At 54.4% G+C, this 20,713-nt stretch overlaps 1 protein-coding gene across 1 annotated transcript; it reads right to left on the reverse strand.

Annotated features, from left to right (window-relative positions):
• Positions 1–1,469: 1,469 nt before the first annotated feature.
• On the reverse strand, positions 1,470–17,695 carry KLHL21 (kelch like family member 21). The gene is made up of 4 exons (XM_012473596.3): positions 16,660–17,695; positions 13,959–14,364; positions 10,005–10,077; positions 1,470–4,474 (listed from the first exon to the last, which is right to left on the reverse strand). The coding sequence occupies exons 1-4, from the start codon at positions 17,678–17,680 to the stop codon at positions 4,181–4,183; spliced, it is 1,794 nt and encodes a 597-aa protein (XP_012329019.3). The 5' UTR covers positions 17,681–17,695; the 3' UTR covers positions 1,470–4,180.
• Between the last annotated feature and the right edge of the window lie 3,018 nt (positions 17,696–20,713).

Here is a 20,713-nt window from a genome sequence, read left to right on the forward strand (position 1 = left end):
CTTGTGTATTTCAGCCTGACAATCTGTTCCCCAGTGTCCTGCATTTGGGGAAGGGCTGCCTTCCCACGTGTGCCCTCGGGACGGTGTGGTGCCCTGCCGGTCCTGTGTGGGTCTCAGCTCAGCTGGCAGCTTTCCCTTCTGTTGGGAAGCCTCAGCTGAGCGACACTTGGACAGGGTCCCTTTGGGGGCCAAACCTCTGGCCTTGGCTGCTCTCCACATCTGTATGCATGTTCCTCATTATTGCAGGATTTTAGAGAGGGGAACGCTGGCCAGATAGAGCACTACTATTCCTAATTTAGAGCTGAGGTGATGCCAGCCACTGGGGACAGAATTCATTACTAAGCTTCTGGAGTTGAGTGGTCAGGACCCAAGGTGTTGGCCTTGTTGGGCAGAATCAAGGCTTGGGCCCAGTTAGTGCAGCTGAGCACGCCTAGGGGCCTCAGGAAGGCGGGGCTCTTGACTAAGCCCTGGGCTCTGGCATGCCCAGAGGGGACCCTTCCCTCAAGAGCAGCCTGGTCTATGTATCTAGGCTTTGCTGGTCCCAGGTTCTACAGCTGTGGGGTACTGTGTCAAGGAGCAAATGCACATGGGCCCTAGAGCAGATTTCTCATGTTTAAATTTCTTCCCAACCAAGTTGGCCCTGGCAAGTCACTGACAGCTTCATTTCTCTACTTAAAATACAAAATTGCTGGGCGTGGTGGTGCATGTCTGTAATCCCAGCTACTCAGGAAGGAGGCTGAGGCATAAGATTCCCTTGAACCCAGGAGGTGAAGGTTGCAGTGAGCCGAGATTGCACCACTGCACTCCAGCCTATGTGACAGAATGAGACCCTGTCTCAAAAAAAAAGGCCCACTCTGGCTTCAATACTGCTCCCCTTCCCAGCCGAGACACCGGCTTCGCCCTCAGGTTCAGATGGGCTCTGCAGATGTGAAAAACATCCTGAGCTGGACAGCTTGTGTGGATTCACAGCCTGGTTTGGGACTGCATTTGAAGGGCTCCACCTCCTCAGGTCCAAGGTCCATCCCATTGCAGATGGGAGTCTCATCACCACCTGTACCACATCCTCAGGAAGGGCTGCGAGCGCCAGGCCCAGGCAGAGGACCAACAGGCAGAGACCAGCTTTGGAGCAGGCAAGTTTCCCATGCATCACCCTGCTCCACCTTTACTTCTCGGCCTCTATTTAAATGGAGACAAGGTCTCCCTGTATTGCCCAGGATGGTCTTGAACCCCTGGGCTCAAGTGATCCTCCCTCCTCAGCCTCCCAAAGCACTGGAATTGCAGGTGCGAGCCACCACACCCAGCCTCCCAGGCGTCTTTTCCACTGCCTCATCGCTTGCAACAATCTGAGATGAGAAAAGGTCTGGAAGGGCCCTGGGCCCACCATGCTGCCAGTTCCTCCCACACCTGGCCTCAGCCCAAAGGAGTCCCACAAGGCACAGTAGCAGGAGGACAAAGGGAATGACCTCAAATGGATGGGAAATGTTTTTATTGCAAAAAGTACCGAAGGCACCCTAAAACCCTAAGCAGGATTCTGGACATGGAAGCCTACAGAATAGACAAAAATAAATACGTCAACCTGCCCAACCCTCTGGGGTAGGACGGGATGTGGACACTGGAGGGAGGGTGTCCTTTATCACATATGCGTCTCTGAAGTCATATAAATATAAAATACATTATAGTAGATCAGCATTAAATACCAGTCACTGTATTTTCATAACTTAATTTGTGCTGTAGACACAGTTCTGTACATGTAACACGTGGGGACAGTCCCATGCCCAGGCATCCCAGCCTCTATCCTGAAGTCAGTGTAAAGACACCCTTAAGTGGTGGGGACATGACAGCCCAGAACCCACAGCACAGGGGAACCGGGAGAGGAGGGGCCTGACCCTGGCTCCCCGAGGTGGTGTCCACAGCCATTGCTGCAGAGGCTGGTGCCTGCTCTTCCCCGTCCTTGGTCTTTGAACCCAAAGATGGGGTCCTGATGGTGGAGACCTGGGTAGGTCTGGAGAACAGACACAGGAGAGGGCGCAAACCCAAGCCCAGCTCTTCCACCCTGGCTCGTACCATAGCCCTCGTCTGAGTGGCCGCCACAGGACTGGAGTATGGCAGCTGCCAACCACAGCAAAGCCGCAAAAAGAGAAAACAGGAACCCAGAGTTGTCTTCCACAGGGGCAAAGCCTTGCAGCCCAGCCCAGCCCAAGATGCCCTGTGCTGGCAGTCATCACACAGCCTGGAAAGCGTGTCCTTGGGTGCCCAGCTCAGTGCCTGGGACAGTCAGGGATTGAGGGCCTGGCCAATCTTGTGTGGCTGAACCCAGCCCTTATACACCTGATGTCAAGGGAGACAAGCTGCCCCACTGAGCTCAAACCTCTGGATGGGCTTGACAGCTCGATAGGAAGTTAAGTGAGGGCTACAGGGCAGGGAAGCTCCCTGAGGGAGTTTGCGCAGACCAGGAGGGCCCGAGGGTAGCCCCAAGGAAGCAGAGGAAGGAGGAGGGCAGGAAAGGGCTCAGGGTGCAAGGCAAGCAATAGGGCCAGAGGGCGCCTGGCAACAGGAAGCCCAGCTGCACGTTCCACACCACCCATCAGACTCCCAGCCAGGCCCCAATAGGCCCGGACAGTGCTGGGGCCCCATCCTCGGCCGTCCCACCAGTGCCTGGTGCACAGCAGGTGCTGGGAGATGACCATGACCCAAGGGAGAAGAGCTGCCACGAACTGTAACCAAACCAGCCAGGGCGTTCTAGGACAAGATTTTCTAATGACAGCAATGTCATCCACAGTGTATGGATTGGGCTCTTCAGGAGCATGAGGGAGAGGCCAGGCAGCCCTGGCAGGTGTCCCCGGACATATTAAGGCAACCAGCCATGCCATCTGGCTAACACAAGGGTCTTAAGTGCAATCTAAGTGACAATGCGAGACTGTCTCTTGCTGAGAACATCTCTACAAGTTAGTTCACTAGAAAAGGCAATCAACATTTGCTTTAATCTTAACGAGGAAAGCGCAGTGTGAATGCCCTCTTCTCTAAAAAGGAAGGCAAGGACAAAAACTCAAGCCAAGACTCCTTTGGGTACTTTGAGGTGAAACTGACCATTTCCAAGAGAAAACCAGGGACTGCCAGGCTTCGGTGTTCCTGAGTGCTCCTGCAGAAAGCTCTGGCAATGGCACTTTACAGACTTGAAAAATCAAACAAAGCTGACCCTATACAGCTTCCTCTTCTTTTAAGGTCAAACTGCAAGCATTTTAAACCTTGAAACCAACCACCAAGGCCACCTCCTTCCTGCCCAGGACTTCCTTTAGAAGCTGTGGGACTCCTCATGCACAGGCCTGGCAAGGGCTCGGGCACTCGCAGCTGTCTGCCTGGCTGGGTGTCAATGACTGCCTCCCAGGGCCTCCTGGGAAGGACCTATGGCCTGGCGTTGAGATCTCCCCTGGGCTTCTGTCCCAGGATGGTGAAGGAGACGGTGAGAGGTGAGGATGCAACAGCCAGTCGGAGGTGGGAGCAGGGGGGCTACGGCTGGGGAGGCCCAGCATCTGTCATGGCCACATTCTCTTTACCCCCCAGGCCCACATCCCTGCTCATGTCCCACTGTGCCAGTGGCCTCTGGAGGCGAGCCCTCTGAAGGCTTTGGATATAAGCCCCGGGCAGGGACTATGAGCTAGGGAGGCAGGCCCCCATGCCCTCTGGGGAAATGGTCCCCCAAGACACCCCAGGATGTGGAATTTGGGACCCCACTTCAGCCTCTGTCTGCCTGATTCACTGCTCCAGGTCCAGGCCTTCCTCCAAGCTTCACGGGAGGACCCCTCCTCCCTTCACTTGTCCCTCTCAAGTCGTCCTCCTCGCCCAAGGTGGGAGCAAGTAGGTGCAGGTGACAGCAGCAGGAGGGGTGTGTACTGCGTGGGTGAGCTGCAATCCGCAGGCTGGGGGTGATCCGAGACCCAGAGACATGTGCCGGCAGGAAGGTGGCTCTTCCTCAACGTCGGGAAGGGCGTTCACGATGGCCTTTGACTCAGGCTCTCAAGGCACAGAAACCTTCAGGCACTGGATCCTGGGCTTGTGTGGCTACCCGAGAGCCTGTGCTCCACCTGTGAGCCCAACTTGTCCTCGTACATGAAGGAGTGGGGCGCTGCCCCACAGAGGTGCCAGTTACCTGCACCGAGGCCCAGACCGGGCCGGACCGGGGCTAGTGCAGCTCATCAGGGTCGCGCAGTGGCCGGGGTCGGCCTGGGTCCATGTCATTGCTGCCACTGTCCAACTCGAAGCCGCGCCCACTTGAGAAGGTCTGGGGCATGAACTGGCGGAAGATGCTGACACTGCCGTGCCAGAAGGTGGGTTCTGGGAGCCGCCCCACCACACTCCACGCGCGAGTCTCTGGGTCGTAGGCCTCTACCACGTCCGAGAGTTCAAATGTATTGTCATATCCCCCAGAGACATACAGCTTTCCTCCAAGGACAGCCAGGCTGCCCCCCACGTGCACCTGTGGCCCAAAAGGATGAGTGAGCGGAGGTTAGAGGAGAGGGTAGGGCAGGGCCCCACCTGACGACCCATGGGAGACAAGAAATGACCTATCATCACCCCAGAGGAGTAGCCTTGGCACTCCCAGAAAGAAGCAGAGAAGCCAACCCCCTTCCTACACCCCGCTTAGGAGAACAGGCCTCCCCAGGGGCAGCTGGGCCTTCCCTATGGTGATGAGGGCACCCGCTGCAGTGCCAGCCCTCCCTGTGTGCAGGCCATGCTGAGCAGCACTTCCCACGTTCTCTCTCAGAACCTTGCAGTAGCCCTGTGGGCTGGGTGCTAATGTTTTCCCCATGTTACAGATGGGAAAACTAAGGCTTGTGTGGCTGACACTGGCAGAGCTGGGCTCTGAACCATGAGGCTGGATGATTCCTTCCATCTTTCCCAAATTCACTATGACTATGTGTAGCTTACTGTGGGGAAAACAGAAAGTTAGGTCTCTTTTTTTTTTTGAGATGGAGTTTCACTCTTGTTGCCCAGGCTGGAGCGCAATGGCATGATCTCGGCTCATGGCAACTTCTGCCTCCTGGGTTCAAGCGATTCTCCTGCCTCAGCCTCCCAAGTAGCTGGGATTATAGGCGCCTGCCATCACGCTCAGTGAATTATTTTTTTTTTGAAACAGAGTCTCGTGCTGTGTCGCCAGGCTGGAGTGTAATGGCGCAATCTTAGCTCACTGCAACCTCTGCCTCCTGGGTTCAAGCAATTCTTCTGCCGCAGCTTCCTGAGTAGCTGGGATTACAGGCACGTGCCACCATGCCTGGCTAGGTTTTGTATTTTTTAGTAGAGACAGGGTTTTCCCATGTTGGCCAGGATGGTCTCAATCTCTTGACCTTGTGATCCGCCCGCCTCGGCCTCCCAAAGTGCTGGGATTACAGGCGTGAGCCATTGCGTCTGGCCAAATTTTTTCTATTTTAAATAGAGATGGGTTTTCTCCATGTTGGTCAGGCTGGTCTCAAACACCCAAACTCAGGTGATCCGCCTGCCTCGGCCTCCCAAAGTGCTGGGATTATAGGGTGAGCCACTGAGTCTGGCCAGGTCACTCTCTCTTTTTTTTTTTTTTTGAGATGGAGTCTTGCTCTGTAGTCCAGGCTGGAGTGCAATGGTGCAATCTTGGCTCACTGCAACCGTCGCCTCCTCGGTTCCAGTGATTCTCCTGTCTCAGCCTCCCGAGTAGCTGGGATTACAGGCATGTGCCACCACAGGAGGCTGGGAGGTCGAGGCTGTAGTGCGCTATGACAAAATGGCTGCACTCCAGCTGGATGACAAAGTGAGACTCTTGCTCTTAAAAAAAATTAAAATTAAAGGTAGTTTTCAGTATAGAAGTCTTTCATCTTCTTGGTTACTGTACTACGTATTTTATTTTGTTGTTGTTGCTATTTTAATTGAGATTGTTTTCTTGATTCTTTTTTGGATAATACATGTAAATGCTAGTTTGTTTTTGGTTTTGTTTTTTTTTTTACAGAACCGTTTCTCAGTGTGAAATGATTTTTAAACATTGATTTTGCATCCTGCACTGGTGCTGAATTCCTTTATCAGTTGTAACAGTTTCTTGAATCTTTTGGATTTTCCATATATAAGATTGTGTCATCAGCAAATAGAAATAATCTCACTTTTTCATTTCCAGTTAAGGTGCCATTATTGCTTCGTCTTCCCTAATTGCGCTTGCTTGGACCTTCAGTGCTATGTTGAAAAGAGAGGCTGGCCTTGGTGGCTCACGCCTGTAATCCCGACACGTTGGGAGGCCGAGGTGGGCGGATCACCTGAGCTCGGGAGTTTCCAGGCTGACCAACATGGAGAAACCCTGTCTCTACTAAAACAAAAACAAAACAAAACAAAACAACATTAGCTGGTGTGGTGGTGCATGGCTGTAATCTCAGCTACTTGGGAGGCTGAGGCAGTAGAATCGCTTGAACCCTGGAGGTGGAGGTTGTGGTGAGGTGAGATCACGCCATTGCACATCAGCCTGGGCAACAAGAGTGAAACTCCATCTCAAACAACAAAAAAAAAAGAAAGAGGAGGCCGGGCATAGGGGCTCACGCCTGTAATCCCAGCACTTTGAGAGGTTAAGGTGGGCGGATCACTTGAAGTCTGGAGTTTGGGGCCAGCCTGGCCAACATGGGGAAACCCCCTCTCTCCTAGAAATATAAGAACGAGCCAGCCATGATGGCAGCCGTCTGCAGTCCCAGCTCCTCTGGAGGCTGAGGCAGGAGAATCACTCGAACCCAGGAGGCGGTTAGCCAAGATCTCCAAGATCTCGCCATTGCACTCCAGCCTGGGAGACAGGAGCGAAGCTTTGTTTCAAAAAAAAAGAAAAAAGGCCGAGGGTGGTGGCTCACGCCTGTTATCCCAGCACTTTGGGAGGCCAAGGTAGGCAGATACAAAATATAAAAGAATTAGCTGGGCATGATGTCGGGTGCCTATAATCCCAGCTACTCAGGAGGCTGAGGCAGCAGAATCGCTTGAATCCAGGAGGCAGAGGTTGCAGTGAGCCAAGATTGTGCCACTGCACTCTAGCCTGGGAAACAAGCAAGATTCTATCTCGAAAAAAGTGAAGAGGGCCAGGCGCGGTGGCTCATGCCTGTAATCCCAGCACATTGGGAGGCAGAGGTGGGTGGATCACAAGGTCAGGAGTTCGAGACCCGCCTGGCCAACATGGTGAAACCCCATCTCTACTAAAAATACAAAAATTATCCAAGCGTGGTGGTGGGTGCCTATAATCCCAGCTGCTCGGGAGGCTGAGGCAGGAGAATCACTTGAACCTGGGTGGTGGAGGCTGCAGTGAGCCAAGACCGCACCATTGCACTCCAGCCTGGGCAATGGAGCGAGACTCTGACTCAAAAGAAAAGAGGAGTGAGTTCTTTATTCTTCTTTTTCAAGACTGTTTTGGCTTTCTAGCGCCCCTTGCAATTCCATCTGAATTTGAGGATCTGCTTCTCCATTTTTGTGGAAAAGGCTCCATTTTGAAAGGGATTGCATTGAGTCTGTAAATTGCTTTGAGTGGTATTGATACTTGACAAGGCTAAGTGTTCCCATCCTTCCTTAAAATTACACAGTCGTGTGTTGCTTAGTGCAAGGAAACATCCTGAGAAATCCATCCTTGTGTGAACATCCTAGAGCGGGCTACGAAAATCTAGATGGTCTTAGCCTACTACATACTGAGTCTCTGGCAGAGCCTGTGCTCCCAGGATACAAACCTGTACAGCATGTTACTGTAGGCAACTGTAGCACAGCGGTAAGTGTTTGTATATCTAAACACACGTACCCATAGGAAAGATACACGTTAAGGCAGTGAGTGGCTCACGCCTGTAATCCCCGCACTTGAAGAGGCCGAGGCAGGTGGACCAGTTGAGGTCAGGAGTTTGAGATCAACCTGGCCAACGTGGTGAATCCCCATCTCTACTAAAAATAACAAATTAGCCAGGCATGGTGGTGAGTGCCTGTAACCCCAGCTACTCGGGAGGCTGAGGATAAGTGCTTGAACCTGGGAGATGGAGGTTGTGAGCTGAGATCACATCACTGGTGGGTGACAGAGTGAGACTCCATTTCCCCCCCCAGAAAAGAAAAGGTAGAGTAAAGTTCAATATAAGAGACAACAAATGGGGCGCGTAGGGCACTTAGCATGAATGGAGCAAGCCCGCGGGGCTGGCGGTTGCTCTGGCTAAGTCGGCGGGTGAGTGGTAAGAAAACAGAAAGGCCTGGATATTGCTGCACCCTACTCCCTTTTTCTTTTTTTGTTTTTTGCTTTTGCGACAGAGTCTCGCTGTGTCACCCAGGCTGGAGTGCAATCGTACGACCTCCACTCACTGCAACTGCCTCCCAGGTTCAAGCAGTTTTTGTGCCTCAGTCTCCCGAGTAGCTGGGATTACAGATGCACGCCACCCCACCCAGCTAATTTTTGTATTTTTGGTAGAGATGGGGTTTCACCATGTTGTCCGGGCTGGTCTCCAACTCCCAGCCTCAAGTGATCTGCCTGCCTCCGCCTCCCAAAGTGCTGGGATTACAGGTGTGAGCCACCGTGTCTGGCCGAATTTTTTCTATTTTAAATAGAGGTGGGGTTTCTCCATGTTGGTCAGGCTGGTCTCAAACACCCAACCTCAGGTGATCCGCCTGCCTCGGCCTCCCAAAGTGCTGGGGTTACAGCCGTGAGCCACCGACCCTGCCCAGGTTTTTTTTTTTTAATTTTTTTTGAGATAGAGTCTTGCTCTGTAGCCCAGGCTGGAGTGTAGCGGTGTCATCTCGACTGACTGAACTTCCACCTCCTGGGTTCAAGTGATTCTCCCGCCTCGGCCCTCCAAGTAGCTGGGATTATAGGTACGCACCACCACGTGTGGCTAATTTTTGTATTTTTAATAGAGATAGGGTTTCACTTGGTTGGCCAGGCTGGTCTTGAACTCCTGACTTTGTGACCTGCCTGCCTCAGCATCCCAAAGTGCTGGGATTACAGGCATGAGCCACGGTGCCCAGCCAAGTCTCTTAAATGTAAGGACATTAAGCTGTGATGTAAGCCGTGAGGCTAGATGTCATGGAGTGTAGGGTCGGAAATGTTAAGACAGGAAAGAAGACTACAGGCAGTGAGATATGTACCCAGGACTAAGACTGGTCACATGGCCAAATGGCACTGAGCCTTCCCTGTTACCATCGCACTGCCAGGCTCAGCACCCCGCTTCTCATCAAGCCCAGAGAGAAGGGGTGGACCCTGGCTGTCCTATTCAGAACCCACAGCAGGTGACAGAAGTATCCCCACAGTGGGTTCCTCAGGAACCTGCCGGGCGTGGTGGCTCACCCCTGTAATCCTAGCCCTTTGGGAGCCCAGACAGGAGGGTCACTTGAGGCCAGGAGTTTGAGACCAGCCTGGGCAACATAGCAAGACCCTATCTCTACAAAAATTTTAAAAAATATCCTATTGTATCTACATATGAGAAAAAAAAACAGCTGGGTGTGGCAGCACACGCCTGTAGTCTCAGCTACTCAGGAGGCTAAGGTGGGAGGATTGCCTGAGCCCAGGAGGTAGAGGCTGTGGTGAGCCATGATTGCACCACTGCACTCCAGCCTGGGTGACAGAGCAAGACGCTGCCAAAAATAAAAAGGCAGGACACAGACCTCACGCTGACCGCTCCAGCCACACTGGCCGCTGGCGTACCCAAGCACATGCCAGGACGCCCTGCTGCAGGGCCTCTGTACCTGCTGTCCCTCTCTGGAACAGATGTCCCCAGATGGCTGGATGCCCTCACTTCCTTCTGCTCTCTGGCTTATAGTCGACACTCAATAAATACTGGTCAAGTGCATGCTAAGCTGTGTAATCCTGGGGTGTTACTTAACCTCTGTGTCTCAGTGAGCCTCAAGTGCAAAACGAGGATAACAGCAGCCTTGTATCCACTGAGATGAGACCCACCCATCATGGCGGTGGATCCCAAACACTCATCATGATGACACTTGGGTTGCAAAATCAGGACCAGCCTGAGCTTCCAACGCTGGCCCGCCTGAAAATTTACCTGATTCATGGCCGGGATCTTGTCCCATTGGTTCTTCGTCGGGTTGTACACGTCCACCTCCGCGGAGTCATCCCTGCAGAGGAGGCAGTGGGAGGACAACTGCTCAGAGCGAGGAGGAAGCTCCCTCAGGCGCGCAGGGCTGGAGCGGAGTCCTCCCCTGAGTCACTGACTTCTCCAGTGATCTGGATCTTTCTGATGCCATCCAGCAGCTCCCTTGCCAGGCGGGCTCCATCCTCAGCTCTTAGTGCCCACCCAGCCAGGGCGCCAGGGCTAGAACCCTCGCTCCCAAACCTGAAGATCAGGATTCTGAGGACCTGAAGCCCCTTCAATGCCTCCCCATCACTCTGCACCAAGGTGGCTGTCCCCCTAGCCCCCAAGGCTAAAGGATCTCCCTTCAGATCTTAAAACAGGTTCCTGGCTTCACTGTACATCCCCACATGCCCTGGAGCTCTCCTTGCCACTGTCCCCAGTATCACTGTGAGCCCCCAACACCGTCCTGTTCACTATGATGTTGAAGTGCCCCTCACTTTGGGATCAAGACCTTTCAACTTCATTTGACAACCTTCTTTTTCCCACAGAAAAAGGCTCAAAGGCACAGCCTTGAAAAGCAAAAAAGATACAGGCCAGGCACTGTGGCTCACGTCTATAATCCCAGCACTTTGGGAGGCTGAGGCAGGTGGAGTGCCTTAAGTCAGGAGTTAGAGACCAGCATGGCCAATACGGTAAAACCCCGTCTCTACTAAAAATACAAAAATTATGGTGGCTCACGCCTGTAATCCCAGCACTTTGGGAGGCCGAGGCGGGTGAATCACGAGGTCAAGAGATCGAGACCATCCTGGTCAACATGGTGAAACCCCGTCTCTACTAAAAATACAAAAAATTAGCTGGGCATGGTGGCGCGTGCCTGTAATCCCAGCTACTCAGGAGGCTGAGGCAGGAGAATTGCCTGAACCCAGGAGGCGGAGGTTGCGGTGAGCTGAGATCGCGCCATTGCACTCTAGCCTGGGTAACAAGAGCGAAACTCCGTCTCAAAAAAAAAAAAAAAAAAAAAAAAAAATTAGCAGGGTGTGGTGGCACGTGCCTGTAATGCTAGCTGCTCAGGAGGCTGAGGCAAGAGAATCACTTGAACCTGGGAGGCAGCGATTGCAGTGAGCTGAGCGCATCACTGCACTCCAGCCTGGGTGACAGAGTGAGTGACATTCTGTCTCAAAAAAAAAAACAACAAAAAAAAAACGTGCCGGCCTTGTGGCTCACGCCTGTAATCCCAGCACTTTGTAAGGCCAAGGCAGGTGAATCACCTGAGGTTGGGAGTTCGAGACCAGCCTGACCAAAATGAAGAAACTCCGTTTCTACTAAAAATACAAAATTAGCTGGGCGTGGTGGCGCATGCCTGTAATCCCAGCTACTCGAGAGGCTGAGGCAGGAGAATCACCTGAATCTGGGAGGCGGAGGTTGCGGTGAGCCAAGAATGCACCATTGCACTCCAGCCTGGGCAACAAGAGCAAAACGTCTCAACAACAAAGAAACGCAAAGGTACTACAAGACAAACAACAGTAGTTGTGAACCAGACACTCCAGCACAAAACCAGCCCCAGACAACGCAGACATGCGGCTGGCTGCATTCGAAGGAAACTGCATCCATGGACACTGACAGTTACATTTTGTGTAACTTGAAGTGTTACTCTTATCTTGATTTTTAGCCCCCAACCATTTCAAAATGTCAAATCCACCCTCAGTCTGTGGGCCCTACGGGGGTGATGATGATCATTAAACACTGGAATCTGCTAGGCTGCCCTTTCTTTCCCCAGCAGAGACCTGCAAAACACAGCCTGGATGCTGGGCCAGACGGAGCTCGCCGGCATTCCCAGAGGGGGCTACTGGGCCCCAGCCAAAGAGCCATCTTGTACCAGAACCAAGGGGAGGGAGGCTCAGCTCATTCGTGGGTCACACAGACAACGACCAAAGCTATGGCCTCCCTGAGGATGGCACGTCCTAGACACAAGCTATTCAAAGACAGGTGGTATTCTGGGGGGAGGGTTATGTGGGTCTTGAAGAGTCAAACTGCACAGACCAGGTGGCACTGGGACAAATACCCCAGGAGGACCAGCCCCAAGCAGGGCCCCGGCAGGTCCAGCCTTCTCTTCCAGGCTCCAGCATCCTCCACTCAGGCTGAGCCTGGGCACCCCTCCTCTGGCACAGGTGACATTGGTAGGATGAACAGATGCAGCCTTTCCAGAGCACGGCCTCCTCCTACACATGCAGGTGGCTTAGGAAACCCTTGTAAAGGCTAGAAGTGAGCGGGGTGGGGAGCGCCAGACCCTCATGCTTCCCTGTGGGAAGGTTAACCCAGCAGGCAGACCTCCCTGGGGCACATCATATCTTGCTCTAGGACAGATGGGGGAGGGGAGGAGGACTCTTAAAGGCACTGCGCCTGGAACCACTGCCTAGGAGCTGAAAAGAAGGTTCTAACGCTCTGATAGGTTGTATTTATAGCCATCTCCACCCCCTCTTTGAAGACACCTTCACAACTTGGGGGAGGGAGAGCGGGGCAAAGGGTCAGACGATGTTTTATAATGGGACCAGAGCTGGCTCAGATTCCAGGGCTTTCTCAGAGCAAGACTGTTGGCTCCTGGAATGTAGAGGTGCCCAGCTACTTACGTAACAACGCCACCCGTTTTTTTTGGTGCTCACCCCAAAAGCCTGCTAAGGAGCCTCCTGTTTCATGGGGTGGGGCAAAGGCCAAGGCCAATGCAGCTCTGGCAGTGAAAGGCACGGGGCCAAGGAGCAGGGAGCTCACATCCCCCAAGCTCCCCGTTCAAATCGCCAGACCGAAAGGACACAGTGGGGACTGTCATTCAGTTTCTCCCCTTCCCTCCTGGACCCAGAGCTTCAGGCAGGCTCCAGGCTGGGAAGGAGCAGCAGGGTGTGTGAAGATGCAGCGGAGTACGGCAGGCGGGGGCTGCCCTGTGCCATCACTGATGCCCACCAATCAGTTGGAGGCAGCATTTGGCTGTGACCAGACAGGTCATCAAGGCCAGCAGACACACGATGACCTGCAGGCTGCCTGTCTCTGCTTCGCGCTGCCCAGGCTACAGTCTGCTCTTCCTCAAAGAACCCAACTCCACCACCCTTAAAATCCTTTGATTAAGAAAATCTGGAGTTTTCCTTAAACTCAAAGGAATAGAACAAGCACTCTAGCTCAGAAAGACCCGGCCTGGCCAGATGTGGGGCTCACGTCTGTAATCCCTACACTCTGGGAGGCAGGAAATGTGGGAGGATCATTTGGGGCCAGGAATTTGAGAGCAGCCTGGGCAATACAGCGAGACCCTGTCTCTACAAAAAAATTAAAAATCAGTCAGGTGTGGCACATGCCTGTGGTCCCAGCTACCTGGGAGGCTGGTGGAAGGATTGCTTGAGCCCAGGAGGTTGAGGCTGCAGTGGGCCATGACTGCACCACTGTACTCCAGCCTGGGCGACAGAGTGAGACTCCCATCTCCGAAAAAAAACAGCCCAGGAACGGTGGCTCATGCTGTAATCCCAGCCTTTGGGAGGCCGATGCAGGTGGATCACATGAGGTCAGGAGTTCGAGACCAGCCTGACCAACATGGTGAAACCCCATCTCTACTAAAAATACAAAAATTAGCTGGGCATGGTGGCGCACGCCTGTGATCACAGCTACTTGGGAGGCTGAGGCAGGAGAATGGCTTGAACGTGGGAGGCAGAGGTTGCAGTGAGCCGAGATCGCACCACCATACTCTAGCCTGGACAACAAAAGCAGAACTCTTGTCTGCCTCAAAAAAAAAAAAAAAAAAAAAAAACAGAGACAGACCCAGCCTCCGACCCCAGCTCGGCCTCAGTTTCTCATCTGTAGAAAGGGGAGAGCAGCCACGATGTGCTTAGCGCAGGACCCGGTAAGAGATGCCAAACACAGTGTGGCTCGGCGCCTGCAACTCACCTGACAAAGTACATGAGTCCATTCAGAGTCACAGTCTTGGGGGCGAAGGACCAGGGTGGGAGCTGGCCACAGTCCACCAGCGACCACAGGTCGGTGTTGGGGTCATAGCACTGCATCACCATGGTCTCCTTGCCGGCCAGGGAGCCGATGGCATAGAGCCGGCCGCGGCAGGCGGTGGTGGAGCAGTTGTCCATGGGGTAGGTCATGGGCTGCAGGGCCTCCCAGGAGTCGGTGGTGTGGTCATAGCGCTCGGTGCTGTCGGCAGCCACCACGTACAGCAGTCCGTCCAGTACAGAGGAGCTGTGGTACTCGCGGGCCTTCAGCATGGGCGCCACCTCCGTCCACTCGTTCACGCTTGAGTTGTACCTCCACACGCAGTCGTAGAGCCGGGAGCCATCGGACCCACCTGCCAGGGTGCATGACGGGCAGGTGGTCAGCCCACTCGAGGTGAGTCACCCACCTGCCCCCTCCTGAACTTCCAAGAGGGCCTCTCCCTTGAGAGGAATTAATGTCACTGGGCTTCACCTCACACACATGTCCTCTCCCCAAAGCCCAGGCCACATGCTGTGGCTAAGGCAGAGCACACGCTGACCACTGCCAGCGAGATGACCACCGCCAAGCCTCTACCAAACGAAGGTCCCGGGTGCAACACCGAAGAATCCGGCAGCCTCCCCTGGACACCTCAGCCGACCAGAGCACCTGGCCGTGAGACAGCTCTGCTGAGGAGCCACTGAGCGTGTCTGCAGGGTGCACAGGGACTTGCTCACTAAGTCCTAGGGTTCCTGGGCACCCTCCGAACAAGGTTCTGCCAGGACTAGAAGAGCAGAAGCCCACATCCTCCTGTAAGCAAGAGACCTAACAACATACAGCCCACTTCTTGATTCTGGTGCAGGTTACAAAGCTGTGTTTTGTTTAGAAAAATCCATCAAGCTGTGTTAAGTACAATATATATACCCTTCTGCCTGAATTACTTTTTTTTTTTTTTGATACAGAGTCTTGCTGCCACCCAGGCTGGAAGGCAGTGGCATGATCTCAGCTCACTGCAACCTCCACCTCCTGGGCTCAAGCAATCCTCCCACCTCAGCCTCCCGAGTAGGTGGCACACGCTGCCACACTGGGCTAATTTATATATTTTTTGTTGAGACGGGGTTTTGCCATGTTGCCCAGGCCGGTCTTAAACTCCTGAGCTCAAGAGATCCACCCACCTTGATCTCCAAAAGTGCTGGGATTACAGATGTGAGTTACTGCACCCAGCCCTGTATTTTTAATTTCAATAAAAAGTGCTACTAGCTGTAATCATAAATTACACCAAGTCTATCAGGGCTATTAGAAAACCCAGGACATGAAGGGACCCCAAGAATCCTGGGGCTGCACCCCTTGGCCTGCCAGACTGGCACCACCAGGACTGAGCAGACAGGACATTCTGTCTCCCAGCCCTGAGTTCTAAAGGAAGAGCAAGTTCTTGTTCTTAGGAAGTGCACTCTGCCGGCCTCCCTTCCATGGAGCTGTGTGAAAGGCAGCTGAATGGAATGACCCAGCCACCTGCCTAAACCCAAGGGATTAACTGCTCTGCTGAAACATTTATGGAAGGGTTTGCAAAAAGCGGGGGCGAGTCTGACTAGTTCTGGGAAGCAATTCTCTGCTCAAAGACATTGGTCAGACTTTGGGGAGAGGGGAGGGACACAGTCTCCAATCAACTAGGGGAAAACCTCAGATTGGAAAGAGGAACCGATTCTGGCAGATTCCAGCAGAGGCTGGACTCTGAGCTGCAGGGCAAGGAAGCTGTGGCCACAGAGTCCAGCAACTGTCCCACTTGACAGCTCAGAGTCCCACTGGAACTCAGGGCACGTCCCAGAGTGCGCTCTCTGGCAAACATGCGAGGCTGGGCACAGCAGCTGTGACATCCCAGTCCCCACCTCCTTGCCTGATAACTGCCTCACATGCCTGACTGGTGGGTTCTTTCTTTATATAGCAGTTACAGAGACCGCCCTTCCTCACCCCGGGGAAGGAGATAGCCTCGTGTTTAAACTGGGATTTATCTTCAATAAAAACTGCAGGAGAAGCCCAAACCCAGGCGGCCTGGGACCCGCCTACCATGACTCGGCAGTGTTTTGGGGCTTGGGCCAAGTAACTGGAAGAAAACCTCTAACATGTGACCATGTTTACAGTCTCTGGGGAGGTCAGCCTAAACACCATGTGACCACAGCACAGCGCCTAGGTGCAAGCCCAAGGGAACCGTGTCACCGGTGACAAAGAGTGAGTCAGGGTGCCGGGGTGGCTCAGCAGGGAGGGCGACATTCCCCCGCTGGGGGAGAACAGATGCCTCACCGGGCGTCAGCCTCCTGCCTGTCCCTAGATTCCTTAAGGAGAAAAAGAAAGCAGCCATTGTGCGGGGTGAATGCCCCAGTATCTTCCAACCAAGTGGGGAGGCATCTTCGGGGCACGGAGTTGGTTCAGCCTGGCGCCCCGGCCGCACGGGTCACAGAGACTCACAAGCAATTACTTGTCCCGGTTCACACAAGGGGCGATACTTTTCAAGGGTGATAGTATCGGCCAGAGAAATGTAGTCACCCGGGCCCCAGCTTGGACTCAGGTGCGGCCCTAGGATTCCAGGCTCTGTGCGTTTCTCCTGCGGGTAGCTGGGCTCCCGCACGGGCGAGGCTCCACCCCAGAAAGCCTGCCCAGCCCCTGGCCCACTCACCCGTCACGTAGATGTCATTGCCCAGCGCCACGATGCTGTAGCCCCCGCCCAGGTGGTCTGGGAACTCGGCTAGGTAGCGCCACTGGCCCGTCTGTGGGTTGTAGCAGTCGACAGTGACCAGCTCGTCGCAGTCCTGGTCGCAGCCGCCCACGAGCACGAGGATCTCGGCGAGGCCAGTGGAGGGGCGAGGACGCATTCGGGGGCAGGGCCCGCGGTCGTGGCGGTCATAGCGCGCTGCCTGGAAGTCGCGCGCCTCGCGCAGCAGGCGCAGGCAGGGCGGGCAGCGCGCCACCAGCGGCTCAGCCTCGACGTGCGCCAGCAGGTAGAAGCGTCGCACGAAGGGTAGGCGCACGGCCTCCAGCAGCTGCGGCCAGTGCGCGGCGCGGCGCGGCGGGTCGGCGCGGACCCAGCGCAGCGCCAGCTGGTAGGCGGCCTCCTCCTTGGGCACGCACAGCCCGTCGTCCCGCAGGTAGCGCAGCAGGCGCGCCAGCGGCAGCCGCTCCAGCTGCTCCGCGCCCAGCTCGCCCACGTGGCGCAGGATGAAGCGCTGCGCGGCGCTCGCCAACCCCGCGCAGCTGAAGGCCTCGGCGAAGTCCTGCATGTCCAGGCAGTTAGCCAGGTCCAGCTGCTGCTGCAGGAAAGCGCCGCATGCCTCCTTCACGGCCGGGAACTGCAGCAGGTCGGCGGCGCGCAGCAGCGGCTCGGCGTTGTCGCCGCTCACTGCCACGCGGCCCGTGTAGCTGAAGTCCAGCAGCAGCTGCAGCATGTCGGGCGGTACTCCGTGCAGGCGCACCCGCTCGGCGCGGCTCTCGCGCAGCTGCCCGGCGAACATGGCGCGGAAGTAGGGGCTGGCGGCGGCCAGCACCGCGCGGTGCGCCGGGAAGTCGCGCCCGCCTGCCGCCTCCAGGGTCACGTCCAGGAACTTGCGCTCGGCGCGGAGCTGGCTCAGGCCGCGCAGCAGGCTGAGGGCGTGCGCGGGGTCCGAGAAGGGCAGCACGGCCAGGGGCGCTGGCCGCTCCATGGCGCTTTCACTCGCGACTCGGGGACACCGCGGCCAGGGCCTGCGGAGAGACGCGGCGGGCCCGGCACCGGTGCTATAAATAGGGCGGGGCGCCGCGGCCCCTAGGGGAGCGGGACGGGCGGGGAGAGGCGGGGCGTCGCCGACACCGCCCCCTTAACCCCTCCGTGCCCAGCGCCACCCCCCCGAGCGCGGGCTCGCCTGCCCCCCACGCGGCGCCCGCCCCCGGCTCCGCAGGGTGAATCACCGCGGTCCTCGCCGCGGTCCCTCCCTCCGCCCTTCCGGGTCTCCCCACGGACGCCCGTGCCGGGGACGGCGAGTGACAAGTGCCAGCTCCGTGGGCGGCCCAGCCGCGCGCCGGGACCGGGGGCCTCCCGGGGTTGCCCACGACCCACACGGCCCGGCCACTGAACCCAACCCGGGGGAGGCGAGCTCGGCCCTGAAACCGAAGCCACCCCTCCTTTCGCGCCAGACTTCCCAAGGGCGCCGGCCCAGGTCCCGGGGCGGTTGGGTACAATGGCTTTTTGTTTTGCTTTTTGAATTCCACTAGTTTCAAGGATTGCTAGTTAACCCTGTCATGGGATACAAAGGGTAGGCTTTTTACCATTCTGAACCAAAGCAAGAACGCGTATCAAGTTTTTCGGTGACGTTTTTTCTTGGCGCATTTATAAGCGATCCGGAGCCGGATTCCAGGAGTCGGCCCCACTCCTGTGTTCCTGCAGGAGCTTCTAACTCAGCCACACTGGCGTTCACTTTAGTTGGCTTCAGGCGTAGTTACAGTTTCCGAGCCTGCAGCGACGCTGCGGGCTCCTGGGCTGCTCGTCCCAGGGGCTCCCGGGCCTCCCTGCAGCAGCTGCTCAGACTCCATGAGAGGGGCCCTGGGGGGTCAGAGAGCGAGGGCTCAAAGTGAGATGGGAGACCGCCTTGAAACTAGGAGATGACGCCACTTAGCACAGTCCGGTTCACTTGTACTGAGATGGGGGAATGGTGAAAAGAAGAAATTACCCTTATTTTAGTTACAATAGACACAGCATCACTTTGAATGTCACTATAGGGAAAAAAGAGCGCTCCCTTGGTTCTTCAGAGGAAGGTAGGCTTTGGTGAGTTTTAAGAGAGACCCCTACTTCACTTCCAGGACTGCTGCTTTGTAGGGGACACTTGGGTTTGTGCTATTTTCCAGCCCCCGCTACACCTGGTGGGGCCTTTGAGAACGCATTCCTGAGGAAGGAACCCGCCCACGTGGGTCCCAAGACAGGCTGGGCACATGGGAGCTGGCTGTCATTCCCTGGTGCCAGCGAGGTCTAGGTCCCGGAACCCTTCCAGAAGACATTTTGTTTTTATTCCACCTCTGAAATGAGAACCGCAGGCTTTCTCTTCTGCTTGAGAGTTTCACGACATTTTGCCCTGAGAATGCATCTGGTCTGAATTTCAGGGTGAGCATGGGAAGCACAGGCCCAAGTGAGAAAACATTCAGGTACCCAGGCGGGCTGCCTCTTGCCCATAGAAGGACTGTTCACACAGCTATTCAAGGCAGCAGCAGCATTCCTGGGCCCAGGAGCAGGGCCAATAGCTTCCTCTCACAGGCTTAGTGACAAGAAAGGCTGAATAGCCAGGAAGTGGAATGTTTGTAGGGAAAAGAACTCCCGTCCCCCAGGTCAGCTTACCCACCTTGCATAAGTCCAATGATTAAGTCAATAATGTTTCCATAGTTGAGGGCTGAGTATGCTTTTTTTGTATTCCCAACAACAGGGGTTATTTTTAAACATCATTTCAGTGTATGTAGCTTTGAAGAATAACGATGTATTTATTGAAATGGAAAGATGTTCAAGCTATGAAGTGGAAAGTCAGATTACTCATCCTATGACCCATTTGTTATATGTATTCATATGCCTAAAAAATTTTGTGAAGTTAACATTACAGCGGTGGCTCACACCTGTAATCCCAGCACTTTGGGAGGCCGAGGCGGGTGGATCACCTGAGGTTGAGAGTTTGAGACCAGCCTGGCCAACATGGCAAAAAACTGTCTCTACTAAAAATAAAACAAATTAGCTGGGTGTGGTGGCGCAAGCCTATATCCCAGCTGAGGCATGAGAAGTGCTTGAACCGAGAGGTGGAGGTTGCAGTGAGCCGAGATTATGCCACTGCACTCCAGCCTGGGTGACAGAGTGAGACTCCATCTCAAAAAACAAATAAAAAACAAAAACATTTTCTCTAGGTGATTATGTTCATTTTTTTTTTTGTTTGCCTGCATTCTCTTTCTGTACATTATCTGTTAAAGAAATAATTCAAGTTCAAAATAAAATTAAGAATTCATATCTTGAGAAAAGAAATACTTCATTGATAACCCGCATCTACCAGTAAGCATGTAAAAGGCATGTGTGTGTGTGTGTGTGTGTGTATATATATATATATAGCTAAGTTAAGAAAGGAATGTGGAGAGAAAAGACAGGAACAGATTTAGACCCATCAGCTGTGTTAGGAATTTTGGATAACCTGCTAACCCAGGCATGCTATTTAGCTCTTTTGTTTTTAGGGGTGGGGCAGGCAGAGTGGGAACAGTGGAACAATGTCAGCTCACTGTCACCTTGAACACCTGGGCTCATTTGATTTTCCCACTTCAGCCTCCCAAGTAGCTGAGACTACAGGTGCATGCCACTACGCCTGTCTAATTTGAAAACTTTTTGTTGAGACTCAAAATATTGGGTCTCACTATGTTGCCCAGGCTGGTCTCAAACTCCTGGTATCAAGCAGTCCTCTTGCCTCAGCCTCCCAGAGTACTGGGATTCCAGGTGTGAACCATCCTGACTGTCCTACTTCCTCTTTTTGCTGGTCAATCTCATGAGTTCAAATGGGAATGTGAGAAACTCATACACCTCAAAATGACAAAGTTGTTATTGTTTTCAGCATTCTATTTAAGGTGATCTGGGGGCCGGGCGCGGTGGCTGACGCCTGTAATCCCACCACTTTGGGAGGCTGACGCGGGTGGATCACGAGGTCAAGAGATCGAGACCATCCTGGTCAACACGGTGAAACCCC

Source organism: Aotus nancymaae, unplaced genomic scaffold, assembly GCF_030222135.1.
Source record: "Aotus nancymaae isolate 86718 unplaced genomic scaffold, 86718_ANA_hifiasm-v0.15.2.pri h1tg000053l, whole genome shotgun sequence".
In the NCBI taxonomy this organism is placed as follows: Eukaryota; Metazoa; Chordata; class Mammalia; order Primates; family Aotidae; genus Aotus; species Aotus nancymaae.